This window comes from Dermacentor andersoni, chromosome 2, assembly GCF_023375885.2.
Source record: "Dermacentor andersoni chromosome 2, qqDerAnde1_hic_scaffold, whole genome shotgun sequence".
Classification (NCBI taxonomy): Eukaryota; Metazoa; Arthropoda; class Arachnida; order Ixodida; family Ixodidae; genus Dermacentor; species Dermacentor andersoni.
Genome location: NC_092815.1, coordinates 125,684,810 through 125,703,838, shown reverse-complemented (window position 1 = coordinate 125,703,838; position 19,029 = coordinate 125,684,810). Strand labels below are relative to the sequence as shown.

General features: G+C 45.1%; 1 protein-coding gene across 1 annotated transcript; it reads right to left on the bottom strand.

Moving 5' to 3' along the window:
* Positions 1 to 419: 419 nt before the first annotated feature.
* Positions 420 to 13,435, bottom strand: RpL8 (ribosomal protein L8). Its single transcript, XM_050187845.3, has 6 exons — positions 13,357 to 13,435; positions 12,611 to 12,748; positions 11,837 to 11,989; positions 7,033 to 7,356; positions 5,197 to 5,283; positions 420 to 547 (listed from the first exon to the last, which is right to left on the bottom strand). Exons 2-6 carry the CDS (start codon positions 12,746 to 12,748, stop codon positions 473 to 475), a joined length of 777 nt encoding a protein of 258 aa, XP_050043802.2. The 5' UTR covers positions 13,357 to 13,435; the 3' UTR covers positions 420 to 472.
* Between the last annotated feature and the right edge of the window lie 5,594 nt (positions 13,436 to 19,029).

Here is a 19,029-nt window from a genome sequence, read left to right as displayed (position 1 = left end):
ACTGTGCTTTCAGCCGCCTATAGTGACCGTACGACCTTCTCAGAGATTCAGGCTTATCTGACTGCGCGTAAACGGCGCATTCCCGATTTCTTCAAGCCTACTGCCGAGCCCGAATAAGTGCGTGAAAATAAAGGATTTCTTTTTTTTCTTAATTTGCTTTTTAGGACACCTGTTTATTCGGACATTTCCGCAGTCCCCGTGAGGTCCGAATAAACGGTCGGCGACTGTACTATTCTACCATGTTCAAAAGACAAAGCACTACTACTCATGCTTACAATAAAGTACAAATGTAAGTAGAGGCATGTGATCATGCAATGGCCAATATGACAAGGGAAGCAACATATGAGCGAATTCAAGAGCCACATCTTCAAATCATGTGGCAATTCTTTGGGACTGAATAACACAAAACACTCCCTGCGTTTGGTCGAGACATCTTGATTTATTATTAACACGAGCAACACCCAAGAGGAGTCTAATCGTCCTTGCCCTGAGCATTGACCTTGCCACCACGGATACGACCTGTCCTCCTGGCAGCGATGAGACCGACCTGGATGATAAGAGGGAACACAAGTGAGCCTTTCTCATTCTCATGACACTGCCATTCCACAAACGCCAGTAGTTGTGCTACGACACAGAGTGTCCTGCACACAGCAATGAAGTCAATAAACTGCAGCTACAAATCAAAGGCTTTTCAAAAACTTCACATGGCTCAATGAACTCCCATTCTGCAAGCACATGTGTAGAAACACTTTGTATGTCAGCACTGTACATCAAAAATTAGTGTTCAGCTCTCATCAGTGAATCATCATTCACCAGAAAAGGCAGTTATTTCCCACATTCAAATCTTGTTAAACAAGTTGCATCCAAGACAATACCTTCATTATATCCCATATATAATTGGTTATAAGCATGTGGTATTTGTTACGTACTGGTAACAGCAAGAAGCATATTATATTTACTTTGTTATATCAATGACGAACTATACCTAATCATGCAATACTCCAGCAGAAATAATCAAAAAGGAAATGTGCTTGCAATTCTCTATTAGGATGAGGTGATGTCCCCAAACATTTCTGATAGCCATTTTACCGTTCACAATCAGTGAAGTAACCAATTATAGCTAATTTAGCCAAAATGCCTTCACTGAGAACATGTCCCCATAACTGTCAAAAGCTAAAAATTTTACTATGCGCACCAAGCAAAAACTGCTACATTGCTTTATTCGGCACCATGTTGTGTTAACTAAGCTTGCAGTTATGTATAGGAAAGAATTAGAACAAACAGTGCAGCATGATTGTACTAACAGCTGCACGAACTACAACTCCTTGATCATACTAAGGTAGGCGATATGAGCCCTTCATGTCCCCCCCTTCTTGCTCAAAATAAGATTGGTCATTTAAGAGCATTGCCCATGCTAGACACTACCAACTGCAACAAAATTCTAGGACAAGAAAAATTTGTTCTGTGAAAGTGACAAGCTATCAATGCTAGTAGTATATACTTGAGAGCATATGAACTGGTTTACTTCGTGATATCAACGTTCAGCTTTCACTTTACATTTTCTTTATAGTACAAGATTACATGAACCCTGCACATCACTAGTGAGTTCTGCTTTAGAAAGTAATCAGCAGGCAATTGTTTAGAGTCATGGTATAAATGGGGAACTTTTTTCAAGTCACGGGTGCAAGCATCATTATTGGGAATAAGTGTTGAACACTGCAAGCAGTTCACATAGCACATGCTGGCCAATGCCACAGCAATAAATTTCATTGAATTCTGGGATTTCACGTGCCCAAATAACAATTTTATTTGCAGGGGGGGAGGGGGGGGGGGTGCTCCGGATTAATTTTGACCAGCTGGGGTTTGTTGATGTGCACCTTAAATATACAAGGACACAAGCATTTTTGCATTTCACCCTAACCACAACATGACCACAGTGGCGCTGGGACTGAACCCGAGACCTCGAGCAAAGCAGGGCTGATTCACAGCAATGTCCTTCTGTTTAAAAGATAAGCGGTCTAAAGGCAAAATGGAACAAAATGACAGCCATTACCAGGTCTTGATAATAGCAAACTTTATGTGCTGTGCTCACACATTATTTTCATTTACCGTATTTACTCGCATAATGATCGCACTTTTTTGTCAGAAAAATTGACTCAAATTCAGGGGTTAAATTTCCCGCGGAAAAAAAAAATTTTTTTTTCGTCCCGCATTTGCTGCGGGATTGCGGGTGCGGGACACCAAAACAAAAATGGCGGCCGGCGGAGCAAGCCGAACGCGCCGAACGCGATTTTTTTTTCTTCTCGCGAGTACATTACGTGCATTGAAACAGTTTCTTCCGTATCAGTGATGAATAATATCGTTACTATCGGCAAGTTTGCGGCAATAACGTAGCCATGTCCACTTTGAGGGGACAGAAACAGGTGGGCGCGCTTAGCTGCCAGTGACATAGAAATGCATGGCCGACGTGCTGCGGAAACTGCGGCATCTGTCTTCACTACTATCCTAATACGACACGTTTCTGCTAAGGGTGGGCGAATATTTTAGCTGTGTTGCAAGCGTCGGCGTATGAATAGGGTACACTTTTAACGTATCAGAGTAAACGTGGCTATCATTGCCGCGCGCGTTGCGTGCTCACGAGTGCAGATGAAAAGAATCGAAATGCGCCTTTATTGTTTTTGTTGACATCAACCATTATAGAGCCAACCCATAATAAAGGCAAGCTTGGTTGTACCTCTTTTTGTCATGGAAGTGCGGAAAGTGATGAAAGTAATGAAATCAGGCATCTACTTAAGAATGTTTGGTGCGTGCAGGCCGCTCGGCTTGTCTTGAAGAGTCGTTCGCGTAGCATTCGACAGATGGTAAGCGCGATCATTATTAGCTAGACTTAGCACACGACATATCGCTGCGGCAAGTTCGAGGTGCGATCATTACACGGGACATAAAAAAAATCGAATTTTGGCGACAAAATTTAGGGGTGCGATCATTACGCGAGTGTGATCATTATGCGAGTAAATACGGTACAAAGCCCAGAAAGGTAGGCTTTCATAATTATATAGTTGGCAATTTAAGGGGAGACGCGGGTCGAAAAATCGCGGTTTTCAAAAAAAAAAATCACTTTTTTGTTTTAAGCTGCGTTGTCATCTTTGGTCTATAAACTTTTATTTCTGTAAATATCAGGCCGAAATTCGCACTAGGAGTCACCAAAAAATGCGCCTAAGTGAGCGGCGGTAACTCTATAGTCCACCGAAAGTTTAGAAAGTCCGCGCCGTTTGCACTGTTCTCACGCAATCTAGCGTCACTGCCCGCCATTTGCAATCATAGGGGCGTGCAACTTCAGCCCTTTCCTCCAAGGTTCAATGGCTGTCAGTCTCGTATGTTTACGGAGAATAAAGAAAAACGAGAAAAAGGACGAGACTGTCGCGCGTTTTGAATTGCGCGCCATGCAGCGCGGCTCCGCCATTGGACGGCGGTGCTCCTTTTGTGCAGCAAAGCCGAACCACCGCCGCAGCGCGTTCTCGCTAGCCGCACAGTTTCCCGTGTTTTCTCCGCGTTTTCTTGAGATGACTAGCCCGAAAAAGTGCAGTTTCGACGCCCGGAAGTATCAAACTCGGCACAAGTACCGAGGGAAACGGCGTTAAAAAAACGACAGCAGAGTACGACGCTCCGACGTCGGTTAGGCCTACCGCCGACACCGGTCGCCACCACAGTGGTAAAATCGACGCTGCTGTGGATTTCGTCAGTGCATCGCAGAAAAAGATCGAATTCTTCAAAAGCGAAGTCGGTCGGTGCCCCTGCTGCTAGCACGGTGTTGTGCGAGATCGGCGCATTGACGGCACTGGTGACAGGTTCGGCATGCCCCACTTGCCGTGAACGGAAACTCGCCGTCCGAGAAGCAGCTGAGAAGCGCAAAACCTTCCGTCGTACCTAGAGCTACGCTGCGAAAATCCTGACTGCCCTGAATCTGTGCTTTCATTCACGCACACGTCGAAGCGGATCATCTCGGCCGGCGCGTGCGGTGACCCCGGGGCGAACACCCGCTACACCAGCGGAAGCTCGCGCGACGGCTTTGCCGTAAACGTGAAGGCTGTTTTCGCAGCGCACGCTATAGGTGCTGGATATGACCTGCTTTCGTGATTTTGTGCGATCATCGGCCTTCCAAAACCGCTGCATCACAAGACATTCCATGCATTTTCTAAGTGTGACCAGGATTCATGCAATAATAATTGGATTTTGAAGAATAGAAGGTTTTGAAACTTTCAAACCTGTTTTCCTCATTTTGAAATTTTTTGATATTTTCGTGTCTTCTGGGAAGCCTTTTGTACACTTAGAATTGGTGTATACTAACGAAATTTGGCATACATACTCATGAAAGTACATGTAGAATGCCGATATCTACTTGAAATTTCAATATCAGTCGTCAATAATTACAATAGTACGAAGTTATGTCTCAGGGAACTGAAAGAAACAATGGTTGAAGTGTCAAAATTTTTTTTGTCCCACTTCCAATAACTGAACACGTTTTTTGACTAGATATCGGCACTCTGTGATCTATGAAGAGCTAAATGAGCTATAGCACAATACTTTTTGTGAAAGTTTAGTTCATAAAAAAGTGCCCATAAAGATCGCTATAATTTGTCATTCAGTATAATATAACTCGAGAACTATAGCAGCTACACAAAAACTAATTGCATATTTGAAATCTGCATAACAAACTCTCTAATTGGTTGAATTTTGAAGTCTCTGGTACAAATAATAAAAAAAAAGTTGTTTCGAGGAGCCTCTCACCTTAATAAGGGAACAATAACTTACACTTCATAATTATTCTGTTCCAGCTGAACGATTAACTAAAGTTTGTTTATTGTCGGGGCACCTTTTGTACTAACTACAGAGCGCCACTGCGTGGGATTCAAAGATCTTTTGCTGTTGTAATGAATTAGCTGAAGGTGGACTCACTGTGTAAGACTGTGCCCAGAAATGTCCTAATGAGCATATGAATACCAGGTGTTAACAGACCACTCGAATTTTGCCTAAATAAAGTACTAAAAGAATTGACATCTTGCCTCTCCTTATGCAAAAGCAACGAGATCTAAAGAACAGCCACAAGGTTTCAAAAGTTGGAGCCCCGGCCAATTTACACAAGGAGCCAGCCCGTGCAGAGCGACCCCAACATAGCAGGACAGCAAAACAACTCACCTTGCGACCAGCTGAGGCATCCCTCCTGACAGTCGAGGCCTTGCCAATGTGCTGGTGGTTGCCACCACCGTGAGGATGCTCGACAGGCTGTATGGGATGGAGAGAATACAACACTTTACACACAGACCCCACAATGCAAATGCTGAACACAAGGACTAGTGCTATTCTAAAACGCATGAAACAGCAGTCTGTAGAATGAATCACTACATGGAACATATTAATCAACCACTCAATGCACGCAGCTAAAAGGCCCTCTTCCCATGAATGGAGATTTTATGCATGTGCAGATGTGAATGCAGATGTGTTCACATTATAACTGCATTTTTTTTTTTATTTTGTGAACCGCCAAGGTCTCCTACATTTTATGGCTACACTGCATTAAGCTGAAACTGCAAGCTGCAATTTATCATGCAATTTAATGCAGGGTGGCAGTGCACGAGCGCGATTGAGTGCTTGCCTGCTGAAAATGCATTGCCACCACCTTTGTAGGGGCAGAAAAGAATGTGTTGCGCATCATAATGCAGCGTGAACTTTCACCAATGACAGTGGAGAGCTCAATCACATGATGTGAGGCTCAGTTCCCTGGGACACAGCAGATGATGTTGCCTGCACATCATAGATGGCGAAGAACTGGTGTTTCTTTGTTTCCGTCCCAGTCGCGCTGCGCCTTTTGAATATTCGTAGACACGCCACAAAAATGTCGATTTTTGTGTGCAGCAGACACACCATGCGGTTCCAGCTTCAGTGCAACACTCTGGAAACCAAAAAGCTAGTCCTTTTAACGTTTTCAGGGTGCAAAAAAAAACAACCTCGAACCCTGTGCTGGGTTGGCACACACAGTAGTGGGAATGAAATTCCACTGCTCAGAAACAGCCTCTAGAGAGCTTCCACAGCATTATTCAGCAATAGAAATCATCACAGCAGGGATTCCAACATCCAACCACTGCGCCGCCCTGACACTTCTCTGTTTTAACGCGACAGCGTTAAGGGCCCTGTGTCATTGAAAATCCGGCATCCGCACTGTGCGCGAGCGAAAATTTCCGTATATATGTAGCTTTATGTGGATTATATTGCCCCATCATCCTATCTCTAAAGTTCCTCATACCTTGCTTTACATTCTTGATAAAGTTATTCCTCCGAATTTTGAGAATGACAGCCCACAAGCAAATGTCATGAAACAAAGCACCGACAGCTCAGAAGCTGTCAAGGATCTTTGAATGCTATCATGTTTTACTGTTGAAGGCAAAACTGAAATGCCCTGAATTTTCTCTCTCTCTTTTTTTTTTTGTCAGCTGTCAGACTTACGGCAGTTGTCTACCTTGAACATAGGGCCTCAAAGTAAAACGTCTGTAACGTAGCTTTTTTTTAAAAGCACTACTGCATTTCAAATTGTATCATAGAATTAGCAAGTTCTCAGAGGACCATTCAATTATACTTTATATAAAAAGCTGCTGGCATTATCCCCTGATTCAATGGTACTATCCCCCTAACAAGCTCTAAAATCAGCGAGGAAGCTGCCTCCACCCGCTAATGTGCACTAGGCATTAAAAGTTTATGGACCATAAAACCTGAAAGAAACTGAGCAGTTTGTGACAATCACCAGCAAAACTATACAATACTATGTCATTCACATAGACTTGTACAGTTTTCAAATCCAAACGCCAGGCTTCACACCCATGCTGCAGAAATATACAGCTTTTTTTTTAAATTCCACAGTCCATAAGCTTTTGACGACAACCGTACCCCTTTTGACACTGACCGTGTGAGCGCCCAGTGAGAACACTTGCCAGGACGGACAAACCACAAAATAGAACAGAAGAGCAGGGCAGCACTCACGTTCATGGCAACACCTCGGACCTTGGGCCACGAGTTGCGCTTTGCCTTGTACTTGTGGTACGCACGGCCGGCCTTAAGGATGGGCTTCTCAACACGGCCGCCACCGGCAATGATGCCTACCATCGCGCGGTTGGCTGAGGGCAGCACCTTCTTGGCACCCGAGGGGAGCTTGATGCGCGTCTTGCGTGTGTCGGCATTGTGCGCAATCACAGTGGCGTAGTTGCCCGACGTGCGTGCCAGCCGGCCCCGGTCTCCGGCCTTCTCCTCAACGTTGCAGATCACCGTGCCTTCAGGCATGACACCCACGGGAAGCACATTGCCCACCTGGCAGCGAGGACATACACAAGGAAGAAGTCAATAAAACAAGGGGCTTTCAACAGTGGGAGTAACTGCTTCACACCAAATAATGGCCCCAGCACTCAGCACAGAAAGTCTGTCTAGACACATTGCAATGTGCTCACAACAAAGCTAAACTAAAATTCAACCAACGAGGGAAACTAAGATCACATCTAGCGATACCAACCCTTTGAGGGCCAAAGAGGTAAACATGCAGCCCCATGAACAGGTCCCAAATGGTCGATGCCATATATTTACGGCACAGCCTGCATGTTTAAAAACTCGCAAATTTTTCCACTCTGTAGCCCAGCAAGTGCTACCACCCCATGTGGATACAAGTAATTTATTTTTCGCTCCGTAATTTCTTGGTTTTCATATCACGGCTTCTTTACACTGGCGTTTCAGCAACCGCTCACGCAGTGGTTAGTTTTGGTTTTATCTCGCAGGCTGTTTCCATTCATCGTGCCCATAAAAACTGACATCTACCTGGTTTTTAATCTCTCAAAGGGTCATCGCTAGATGCTCACTCATTTATTGCTCACAGGGGTGCAAATTCATCTGTTCACAAGCGGGTGCCAGTATGTACAAACGATGCCACCACATACGAACATTGCTGTCATGCCTGGGAGACTTCCAAAAACTTACTACCCCTCATTGGTAATGGAACGAAGGATTACTGCAAGTATCTGACTCGTTTGATTTTGCGCTCATACATACACACTGTTCAATTACACTATGGCCATGTGCGCTGGTTGCTCTGCTGCAAGCGTTTTGAGCAGCAATTCCTGTGATGCCGACAGCCCAAGTGCCGAATCAGAATACTATATCTATTTCTGTGTATCTACTTTTATTCTCATTACAAGTATTTATGCAAGCCCATCTGTATTCATACTCAAATATTTGTCACTTTATGGTCAGAAAAATTTAACTTTTTTTTTTTAAATAGGTCAGTCTGAAGATTATAAATTTGCAATAAGGAACATCAACCCTGGGGTGTTGCGTTTGACAAAAAAGCCGACCCTCAATGCATTAGTTCAGGCTTATAAAATTTTTTAGCTTGCTGCACAAAACAAAAACCGTGTCACATGAGTATCTCTGAGTTAATTTACATATAAGTTGTGAAGTGTTGCTGGACAGCAGTGCACGCAATTGCAACTACAGTCGAACATCAGCAAAGGTTCAGTGACTGCCACAAGTCTCAGCCAGCAATTGGCATTTGTGCAGGGCTCAGCAGCTGCTCAGAAACAGCCTCTAAAAAACTTCCACACAGGTGGGTTTCACTTCAGTTGTAGAAATCATCATTGCAACTGCTACCTGCCCTCACAAAGCCTTTTTGCCACTTGCCAAAATCGCCACACAAACTCCTTGTCTGTTGCTGCATAAAGAATTTTTTAATTCACAGTAAAAACATTTCAAGGTTTGAATTCGAGCCTACTGTGTCCATAAGCCAGCACCTTAAACCACACTGGCCAGCCACCAATACTGTCTTGCAGTGAAAATTTAGTCGTTATCAATAACTCGAAATTATAAGCACTGCCTTACAGAGACCAGGGGAGCGATAATATTTGGAACTCTTGAATAATGAATTGAGTGTCCTATTCAATTCAGTCTTCAAATTGAATAGTAACTGTTTGTATAAGCGAATACTCTTTAGAATACCTTCAACATATTTCATAATGTCACCTGTGTCCAATTAAACAACAATGGAGCAAAAGTATGGTAAATTTTCACCCTCGCGGGCATAGGATAGCCAGAGAACATGACAAATTGCCTAGTGGACCATGCTATGTCACTTAGGCAGCCATAATTTACCGGCTATACAGCCATCATTCGCACTTTTTGAAGAGGCCTGTGCATGCAATGGAAGTACTTGTTTACTCTTAGTGTTCCATTTGTGCCTTTAATAAACAACGCTAAATAACATACTATGTAATGACAGAAATTTGCCAACGGTAAGAATACAAAGATGTGAAGATTGTTTTATATTAATTATGATAATGGCTGTTCGTTAACTGAAAACTATTTGATATTCCATTTGCTTCTGGCACTATTCGATTTGTATCTGATTTGGTCTCAAAATCGCTACTGGGCACACCCCTAATACAGTCTGTACCAATACATCATACCTTCGGATTAACAGACCATGCTTGTTAGTTTGGTCTGCTTATCTTATTCCTACAACAAAGCTCACTTTTAATGCACGCAGCTAGAACAAATCATTGGCGATAGCGGACAAAATTTGAAGCTAAATTTGTCTAGATAAGGCGTATACAAACATACCTAGCTGTTGCAACGTGTGCATGCGCAGCATACTGATCTGGTCACTTGTGGAAAGTGGGGGGGGGGGGGGGCTTTTAAAGGGACCCTCACCAGGTCTGGCCATTTTGAGCAGACAAGAGCAGAGCATACAATCAGCGATAACACCCGTGTCCGCAAAGTATTACATCACTACACACCGTAGAGAGATACGAAATTTCAAACCAAACACCATTTTCCATTCTCCTCGTGGCCACCAAGCTCCAAGCCGGAGGATAACATACATGTGCTAGTGCACCTACGTACACGTGCTCGCGCTGTGACGTCGCTCATGGTGACACATGACTTCGAGAATTATTCAAGCCAACATCTGTTATTTGTGTAATATGTTGCTAGAATAGACTAATAAAAGCTTAGAGAAATAATAAAACATACAAACCGAATGCCTGCATGTTTTTGTTTTACTTTGCACAACAGCAAGAGAGATGTATTTCCGTTTCGTTTGCTTGTTGCCACGTCGTGCAGTCGTGCAGGCAGACACCGAAACAATTTCATTTTCTACCATGTTTTAGTGCAGGATCATGCTCTGTGATCCACTTGTGTCCGCCTCAGTATTCGTGTAGCACAGATTTATACCACTAGCCAGGTGTCCTCGTGCACAGCACACAAAATCGTGTGCTGCGCAAAACAAGACTATCGTCACCGTCAGCAGAAGTGTGCCGCGCTGCAAAACGTATGCGTCACACGATCCTCAAGGTCTGGTATGGGAGAATGCAGGGAAAGAATTTCACTTGCGGAGGCTAGACGGGGCAAGTGGAGAGAGCGTCTATGTTTGCGGTAAAGCTCGCCCCCTGAAATTACGGGTTCGCGACGCTGAAATATTTCTATCTTGACTATTAATGAGCTATCTGACAAATTTTTTCGCCAGAACGCTGGCTAGAGGACACGTAACAACTTTCAGCATATAACCAAGATTTGCTATGGGGCCTGGTGAGGGAAAGAAACAAGCACATTAGCAGCAAGCTTCCCACATTGATACACTGCATGACGTTTCGCTGATGGCTTTTTAACGTGACCACACAAGTAACTCACTGCAGCCCACCACTGCTGGCTTGGTGCCGAGGGTGTCATTTGCACTTTCCATCGCTATCTGCCACCTTCCCACATCGTCAGCTATGTTTTGCCACAGAAGATGCCATGGCCACCCGTTCCCCAGCCATTAAATCAGAAACCCTTCTTTACCAAATGCACCCTCTTTAACGAGTTATGTTACCTACAGCTAGCTAGCTAGCACAAGTATTAGCTGCAAATCTAATGAATGCTTTCAGTGTGTTCATGTGGTTGACGTCCATAGTTTCCTAGAGCTTGAACGGGATCGCAGTTAGCGGGAAGCATGCGACAACCATGGTGTACCTCTGGCAACCGTGTATAGCTACAATGACCCAATGGGCAAGAGAGTACAGCTCCAGGTGCGACAGATGGAAACAGCTGCGTGGCGGAAAGCCGCAGAAGAAAAGTCGTCCCTCTAGTCGTAGGGAGAAGCTCAAGATCCACACCGAGTGCTGCCACAACTGAAAGGGAAGTGCACTGCTGGTGGAGGCACGAGCTGGCATGCTGCACTCACACCTTTGGAGAGCTCACTTCACCAAGGAGGTTTCAAGAACACGGGCCCTCTATAGAAAGTTGGACGAGACGCTGAGTCACACGGTACTGCAGTGCGGTGGCATCTTTCCGCCAACCCGCACATCGGCACTGCCTACCACGCTTGGGTTTAAGACGAACGACAAGAAGGTCGGGGCCGCCAAGGTCACCAAGAGACATCTCGAGTTTTGGTGGCAGCATGAGGCGTTGCCCCTATGACTATGTGAACATTTTTGAAGTTCATGAAAAAACGTTTCCAGAGGGTTTTTTTCTTTTTCTTTTTTTCTTCTTCGTGGTCAAGCTTATTTAAACACGGTCAACTACGGCGAGCCCATATAAGAGGCAGGACCACCATCACCATGCGCCTAAACAAAATTTAAAATTCTTCATAGATGACAAGATTCATTAACTTTGGTTTGCAATGGTAGATACCGTACAAGCATACACAAATTATATTTACAATGTGTGGCTCACTATCATCAAGGCACCTTAGCCATTGATGGACACTGAAAGTAGCACTCGCTAGGTACCGAAAAGACGCACGCAGAGCATGGCATGCCGGCATACACACCTGGAGGGCAGCCTTCTTGCCGCAGTAGACAAACTGGCCAGTGTGCATGCCTTCTGCTGCCAGGAACAGTTCCTTCTTGAGCTTGTACCGGTACGGGTCACGAAACACCACCCGTGCAAGGGGTGCACCACGGCCGGGGTCATGCAGAATTTCCTGCGACAAAAAAGTGAATGTGACACTGAGGCGTGGAACCAGACAACCCAGGAATGACAGCTGAAGAATTTCTGCTTGAAGTTGCAGCAACAAGACAGTGACGCAATGTGTCAGGTAATCATTTGCTTTGAGCAACAACATAGGCAACATACGGCAAACAGTTTCGCTGTTGATAATGTGGTCAATAGCTTATAAAGAATGCATTATGTATTGCAACGTGAGAGCCAGGGTGCACCGTGAAAACACGGAACTGTCGCATTGCGCATCACTTGCGTCCACACAGGCAAAGAGCAATTTCATTGAAATACCATTTCAATGAAACCACAGTAAGACCTAATACCTTGCTGTGTTTAAAAAAAAATTAAATTCGACATTTTCGCCTTCGTTGTGGTTTACACGGTAGTAAGAATGGACATGCTGCAAAGCCTCACTGGCTTATAACAAAGTGGCCCTAGATCTTGCTAATCGCGCAACGAAGTTCACGTGGTTTTTGCACGAACATTGCATGTAGGACTACATATTCTATATGGCGCTTCGCCCTTTCGCTTCTCTGCAATCTGCCCAAACGGAACTTCAGAACATGAAATTTTCGAGTAACTTGTAAGAGAACGGTCACCTCACCTTGATAATCCCCTTAATGTAGCCATGACGCTCGGCGAAATCGACGGCTCGCAGCTTGGGAGCTCCTTTCCTGTGCTTGTTGTGGGAGCGGAAGACACTTCCCGCTCCTTTACGCTGAGCCCGGATTACTCGTCCCATCTACAACATTCGTCAAGAAGAACAGCAGCACTGCAGTTATTCACTTGCCAGTACTTGACGTGCATATCGTACGACGCGCGGCAAGTTGCCCACTGCGACCGACGTTCAGTCAACGAGAGAACAAGTAAGCAATGTTTTCAAGCTTCCCCGTGCCTTACGCTGCAGCCGAATTTACTCGTCCCAGCTAGGGCAATTGTAAAGTCAGAACAGCAGCGCTTGAGCGATTCGCTTGGCACGGTTTACGGAAAGCATGTCGCACAGTGTGCACCTGCACATTGCATGCATAGCGACACTGGAGGAAAACTCGCGACGTCACCATAAAATGAAGAGTGAATGAACATCTAATTTCTACTGCATTACTGCCCAAGGGCAAGTCTAGTTGGAGAATCGGAGGACTGTCAGAACTCGCTCAGTCGCCGGACATGGCAAGCTTACGAGAGGCGCCGGATAGCTTCACAAAATGCACAATAATAAACTAACACGTTGGTTCCAGCGCCAAAATAATGTTATAACGGTGACGATAAAGCCTTACTGCACTTATTACAACCTAGGATGGTTACCGCCAAAGTTATTTCACGAGGAAATTTGTGGATTTAGAAAACACTTACATTTGCGGTTGCGTATCCCTCGCCTTGAGCGAGCGCAGAAAGGAAGATGGTCTGTTCGTGTTGCACCGAAGTGTCGTATCTGGTAAGGTTAAAAAGCTTAAAACAAAAGATCAAATATACACGTGGATATAATAAACTATTATTGTATATTAAAAGAATGTTTCATTATTTTTAAAGGCAACATTTTTTTACAAATTACACATAAAGTACATAAAAACTAGATGGCGCAGCCGTAACACCTATTTTTGAAGCGATGGATCCATGTTTGAAGCAGACGACTTTGAGGCATCAGAACATGGAGGAAGGAAACTCCATGCATCAGAATTTGCGGCTGTCCACGTGGCGGAGCGCAAGACCGTAGAGAAATATATGAACCATGAATGCCTGCTAGATACACCAGCTTTATTAGTCTAATTGTTCATTTTCAGATCAAACATGACGGAAACATACCTACCGATTACGTTACACTCTAAGAAAAGTTTACATCCTTTGAATCTTATCTTGCCACACAACGATAAACGTCATCTGTCTTGTCCGCATTTCCTTTCTTTAACGCTGCGAGCCCGGTACTTCCTAGTAACGAACGGCATGCGCGTTATCAGCATGACATAGCATTGCCGACATGAAAGTAGAGGGCGCGGTGTTTTCAAGAAAGGAAACGCAAGCAAGGCATACAGATTAGGACTGTTGTGTGCGCACTCTAAAAACAGTTGCACCCTTTGGGGTGTATATTTGTCCCACAACAATAATCGTCATCTGTCTTGCCTGCGTTTCCTTTCTTTAACGCTGCGAGCCCGCTACTTCCCAGTCACGAACGACATGCGCGTTATCAGTGTGACGCAGCATTTTCGACAGGAAAGTAGCGAGCGCCGAGTTTTCAAGAAAGGAAACGCAAGCAAGGCAGATGACGATTATGGTTGTGGGACAAATATACACCCCAAAGGGTGCAAACTGTTTTTGCACTCTTAGGCAAAGTTACACCCTTTGGCTTGCCCCTTCTGCCACACAACAATAATCGTTATCTGCCTTGATGCGTTTCCTTTCGTTAACGCTGCGAGCCCGGAACTTTCCAGTAACGAACGGCATGCGCGTAATCAGAAGGGGCACTCCAAAGGGTGTAAACTGCTCTATGCTGATAACGCGCGTGCCATTCGTTACTGGAAAGTACCGGGCTCGCAGCGTTAAAGAAAGGAAACGCATCAAGGCCGATAACGATTATTGTTGTGTGGCAGAAGGGGCAAGCCAAAGGGTGTAACTTTGCCTAAGAGTGTACAGTGTGGCAGATTTACACCCGAAAGGGTGCAAACTTTTTTTAGAGTGTAATTGAAAGAAATGGCTCAATGAGGAAATTGCAGTGAGCCCATGTAAATGAATAAATTCTGGGGTTTTCGGTGCAAAACCACAATTGATCATATGAGGCACACCGTAGTGGGAGAGAGAGAAAATTTATAGAATAAAGCAAAATTTGAGATCTCGTGTATGGGGCCCCTACAGTCTTAAGCAAAATTACACCCTTTTGTCACAACGATAATCGTCATCTGTCTTTTCTGCATTTCCTTTCTTTAAGGCGGCGAGCCCGGTACTTTCCAGTAACGAACGGCATGCACGTTATCAGCATGACATAGCATTCCCGACAGGAAAGTAGCGGGCGCGGCGTTTTCAAGAAAGGATACGCAAGCAAGGCAGATGACGATTATTATTGTGTGGCAGAGCTACACCCCAAAGAGTGTAACTTTGCCTAAGAGTGTACACTCGTTAAACAGTTACACCCTTTGGAGTGTAGATCTGTCCCACAACGATAATCGTCACCTGCCTTGCTTGCGTATCCTTCCTTGAAAACCCGGTGCTCGCTACTTTCCTGTCGAGAATGCTGTGTCACACTGGTAATATGCAAGCCTTTCGTGACTGGGAAGTACCGGCCTCGCAGCGTTAAAAAAAGGAAACGCGGGCAAGACAGATGACTATTATCGTTGTGGGACAAGATAAGCCCCAAAGAGTGTAATCTTTAAGAGTGTACACTCTCACTCTTAAAACGGCTGCACCCTTTGGGGTGTATATTTGTCCCACAACGATAATAGTCATCTGCCTTGCTTGCGTTTCCTTTCTTGAAAACTCGGCGCTCGCTACTTTCCTGTCGAGAATGCTATGTCATGCTGATAACGTGCATGCTGTTCGTGACTGGGAAGTACCGGGCTCGCAGCGTTAAAGAAAGGAAACGCGGGCAAGACAGGTGTCGATTATCGTTGTGGGACTAGATACGTCCCAAAGGGTGTAAATTTTTCTAAGGGTGCTTAAACCAATGTACACCATTTGGGGTGTATATTCGCCACACAACAACAATCGTCATCTGTCTTGCTTGCGTTTCCTTCCTTGAAAACGCTGCGCTCGCTATTTACCTATCGAGAATGCTCTGTCATGCTGATAACGGGCATGCCGTTCGTGACTTCGAAGTACCGGGCTCCGCTTAAAGAAAGGAAATGCGGACAAGACAGATGACGATTATCGTTGTGTGGCAAGAGGGTGTAACTATATGCTTAAGAGTGTATGTCACGCTGCTAACGCGCATGCCGTTCGTTACTGGGAAGTACCGGGCTCGCAGCGTTAAACTAAGGAAATGCGGACAAAATAAATGACGTTTATTGTTCACTCCAAAAAAAGTTTGCACCCTTTGTATATCTGCCACCCAACGATAAGCGTCATCTGCCTTGATGCGCTTCCTTTCTTTAACGCTGCGAGCCCAGTACTTTCCAGTAACGAACGGCATGCGCGTTATCAGCATAGTATAGACATAGACATAGCAAGGACATAGTATTCCCGACAGGAAAGTAGCGGGCGCGGCGTTTTCAAGAAAGGAAACGCATCAAGGCAGATGGCGATTATCGTTGTGTGGCAGATATACACCACAAAGGGTGCAAACTTCTTTTAGAGTGTTGTGTGGCAAGATACGACTCAAAGGGTGTAAACTTTTCTTAGAGTGCATCCACGAGATGTGCGTTAACGTTGGCGTGCCCCGCACCACCGGCATTCGTCAGTGTGTGGTGAATACGGCTGGTTTGGGTACGTGTGTGTTTGAAGTCGGCGCCAACTCCTCGCCTGTTGAATGTTTAGGTGCGGGCGTCGAGGATGCCGCGCAGTGTAGAGGAGAGCTCGTCACTCGGTTGGTCCGCAGCTGGTTGGTCCCTTGCGTTACCCTCCATGCCCTCGTGTGCGGGGCACGAAGTGAGGTTGTGGAATCCAGTAATTTGAATAATTTGATTGATTAATTCGGGGACTCCGGATTATCCCTTGACTAAAATTTGTGTTAGTCTGATGACCTTCAGTGGTAATTACGAGAGTATCCTAATTATTATTATTATTATGTGGTCCATGGCAATATACATTGCCTAAAGCTTCTTAATCACGTGCAATACTCCGTGCCTCAAAAGTATACCAGGCAACATTCCGCATCCTCGGCCTGGCCTTGTCGCATTAAATCGACTTTTAAAAAATGCCATAAGTATTCTGCCTGTATTGACATATTTCAGAATTCATTTCCCCGCTTACATAGATCATCATGTTGTATGATATACTGCCGTTTACACCCGCCTCCACGTTTTCCGTTGCCATATTTCTCTCTCCTTCTCGCGTTGTTTTGTCTACCACGTGTATAGCTGTTACTGGGCACTATAGTAAACATGTGATTAATCAATTAATTGTGTTGATTTGTTACTATTCGGTGTATTAGCTAACTCTGGAATAAACGCAGCTGCCATGTTTTAGCGACCACTGTCACCGCCTCCCAGTTACATACACCATTCTTTCAAAGACATGTTCGCTCAAAATTGTTAGCACTCACTTTTTTCCAGCTGACACTTCAACATGCTTCAACCATGGCCCCCGAGATCGGGCGGCGCGCGGTGTAGCGCACGCCGCCCGATCTCGGATTATGATGAGTGATTCGTGATGAAAGGGGTTAGCGCTATATGGGCGCTATCTTTTGCAGCCCTAGCATGAGCGCGGCTCAGCGCCACCCATCTCGATGGTCATGGTCTGGCATACAAATGAAGAAAAAGAAGAAAAGAACTCATGGCGGTAAGATTGGTCTTATGCTTTCATTCGGTGCAAGCACTCTTGGTCGTGCGCTGAAGGAATTCAGTATGCATCGCAATGGTACAGTGCCTACTAAGGTGTCTCGGTGTCCTTTTCGCGGGCTACATGTAGTGTCCACGTGTCGACATTACAGTGTCTACAGTGGTTGCATTAACCACAACTGCTACCAGGAAGCGCTAACACGCCAAGGCTTTTCCCTGCTGCTCCGTTGCGAATCGGCCTGTTCGTTTTGCCAGTGCAATGTCGTTGATTTCAGACAAGCATTCCTTTGCTGAAGTCAAATGCCCTGACTTGATACAAGCCCAGGGCTTACAATCAGGGGAAAGGGGGCCCGCCCCTCCCTTAGCTGGTGATCAGCAATACATCTATCCACACATATATATATTCTGGCCTCACTAGCATACAACGTGTAATCCTGTTGTTTACTTGTGAGGGTGTAATTTGGCTCGGAGCGTACACTCTTAAACAAATGTACACCCTTTGGGGTGTATATTTTCTACACTCTAAGAAAAATTTACACCCTTTGGGACTTATCTTGTCCCACAACGATAATCGTCATCTGTCTTGCCCGCGTTTCCGTTCTTTAACGCTGCGAGACCGGTACTTTCCAGTCACGAACGGCATGCGCGTTATCAGTGTGACGCTGCATTCTCGACAGGAAAGTAGCGAGCGCCGAGTTTTCAAGAAAGGAAACGCAAGCAAGGCATATTACGATTATTGTTGTGGGACAAATATACACCCCAAAGAGTGCAACCGTTTTAAGAGTGTACACAACGATAATCGTCACCTGCCTTGCTTGCGTTTCCTTCCTTGGAAACGCTGCACTCGCTACTTTTCTGTCGAGAATGCTCAGTCATGCTGATAGCGGGCATGCCGTTCCTTACTCGGAAGTACCGGGCTCAACGCATTAAAGAAAGGACATACTGACAAGACATGACGATTATTGTTGTGTGGCAAAATGGTGTAATTTTGCTTAAGAGTGTATACACTCTAAAAACAGTTGCACACTTTGGAGTGTATATTTGCCACACAACAATAATCCTCATCTGTCTTTTTGCCCGCATTTCCTTTCTTTAACGCTACGAGCCCGGTATTTCCAAGTCACGAACGGCATGTGCGTTATCAGCATGACAGAGCATTCTCGACAGAAAAGTAGCGAGCGCAGCTTTATCAAGAAAGGAAACACAATCAAGACAGATGACGATTATTGTTGTGTGGCAAATATACACCCCAGAGGGTGTACATTTGTTTAAGAGTGCAGTCTAAGAAAAATGTTTACGCCCTTTCGGTTGCGCTACACTGTTAGGCAAAATTACACCCTTTGGAGTGCACTCTTAGGCAAAGTTACACCCTTTGTCTTGCCCCTTCTGCCACACAACAATAATCGTTATCTGCCTTGATGCGTTTCCTTTCTTTAACGCTGCGAGCCCGGAACTTTCCAGTAACGAATGGCACGCGCGTTATCAGAAGGGGCACTCCAAAGGGTGTAAACTGTTCTATGCTGATAACGCGCGTGCCGTTCGTTACTGGAAAGTACCGGGTTCGCAGCGTTAAAGAAAGGAAACGCATCAAGGCAGATAACGA

Coding starts and splice junctions, on each gene's coding strand:
- RpL8 (XM_050187845.3), bottom strand. CDS start 12,748: ATGGGACGAGTAATCCGGGCTCAGCGTAAAGGAGCGGGAAGTGTCTTC. Junction 7,357..11,836: donor GCAAGAAGGCTGCCCTCCAG/GTGTGTATGCCG, acceptor CCTCGCTGCCAG/GTGGGCAATGTGCTTCCCGT. Junction 548..5,196: donor ATGCCTCAGCTGGTCGCAAG/GTGAGTTGTTTT, acceptor CTTATCATCCAG/GTCGGTCTCATCGCTGCCAG.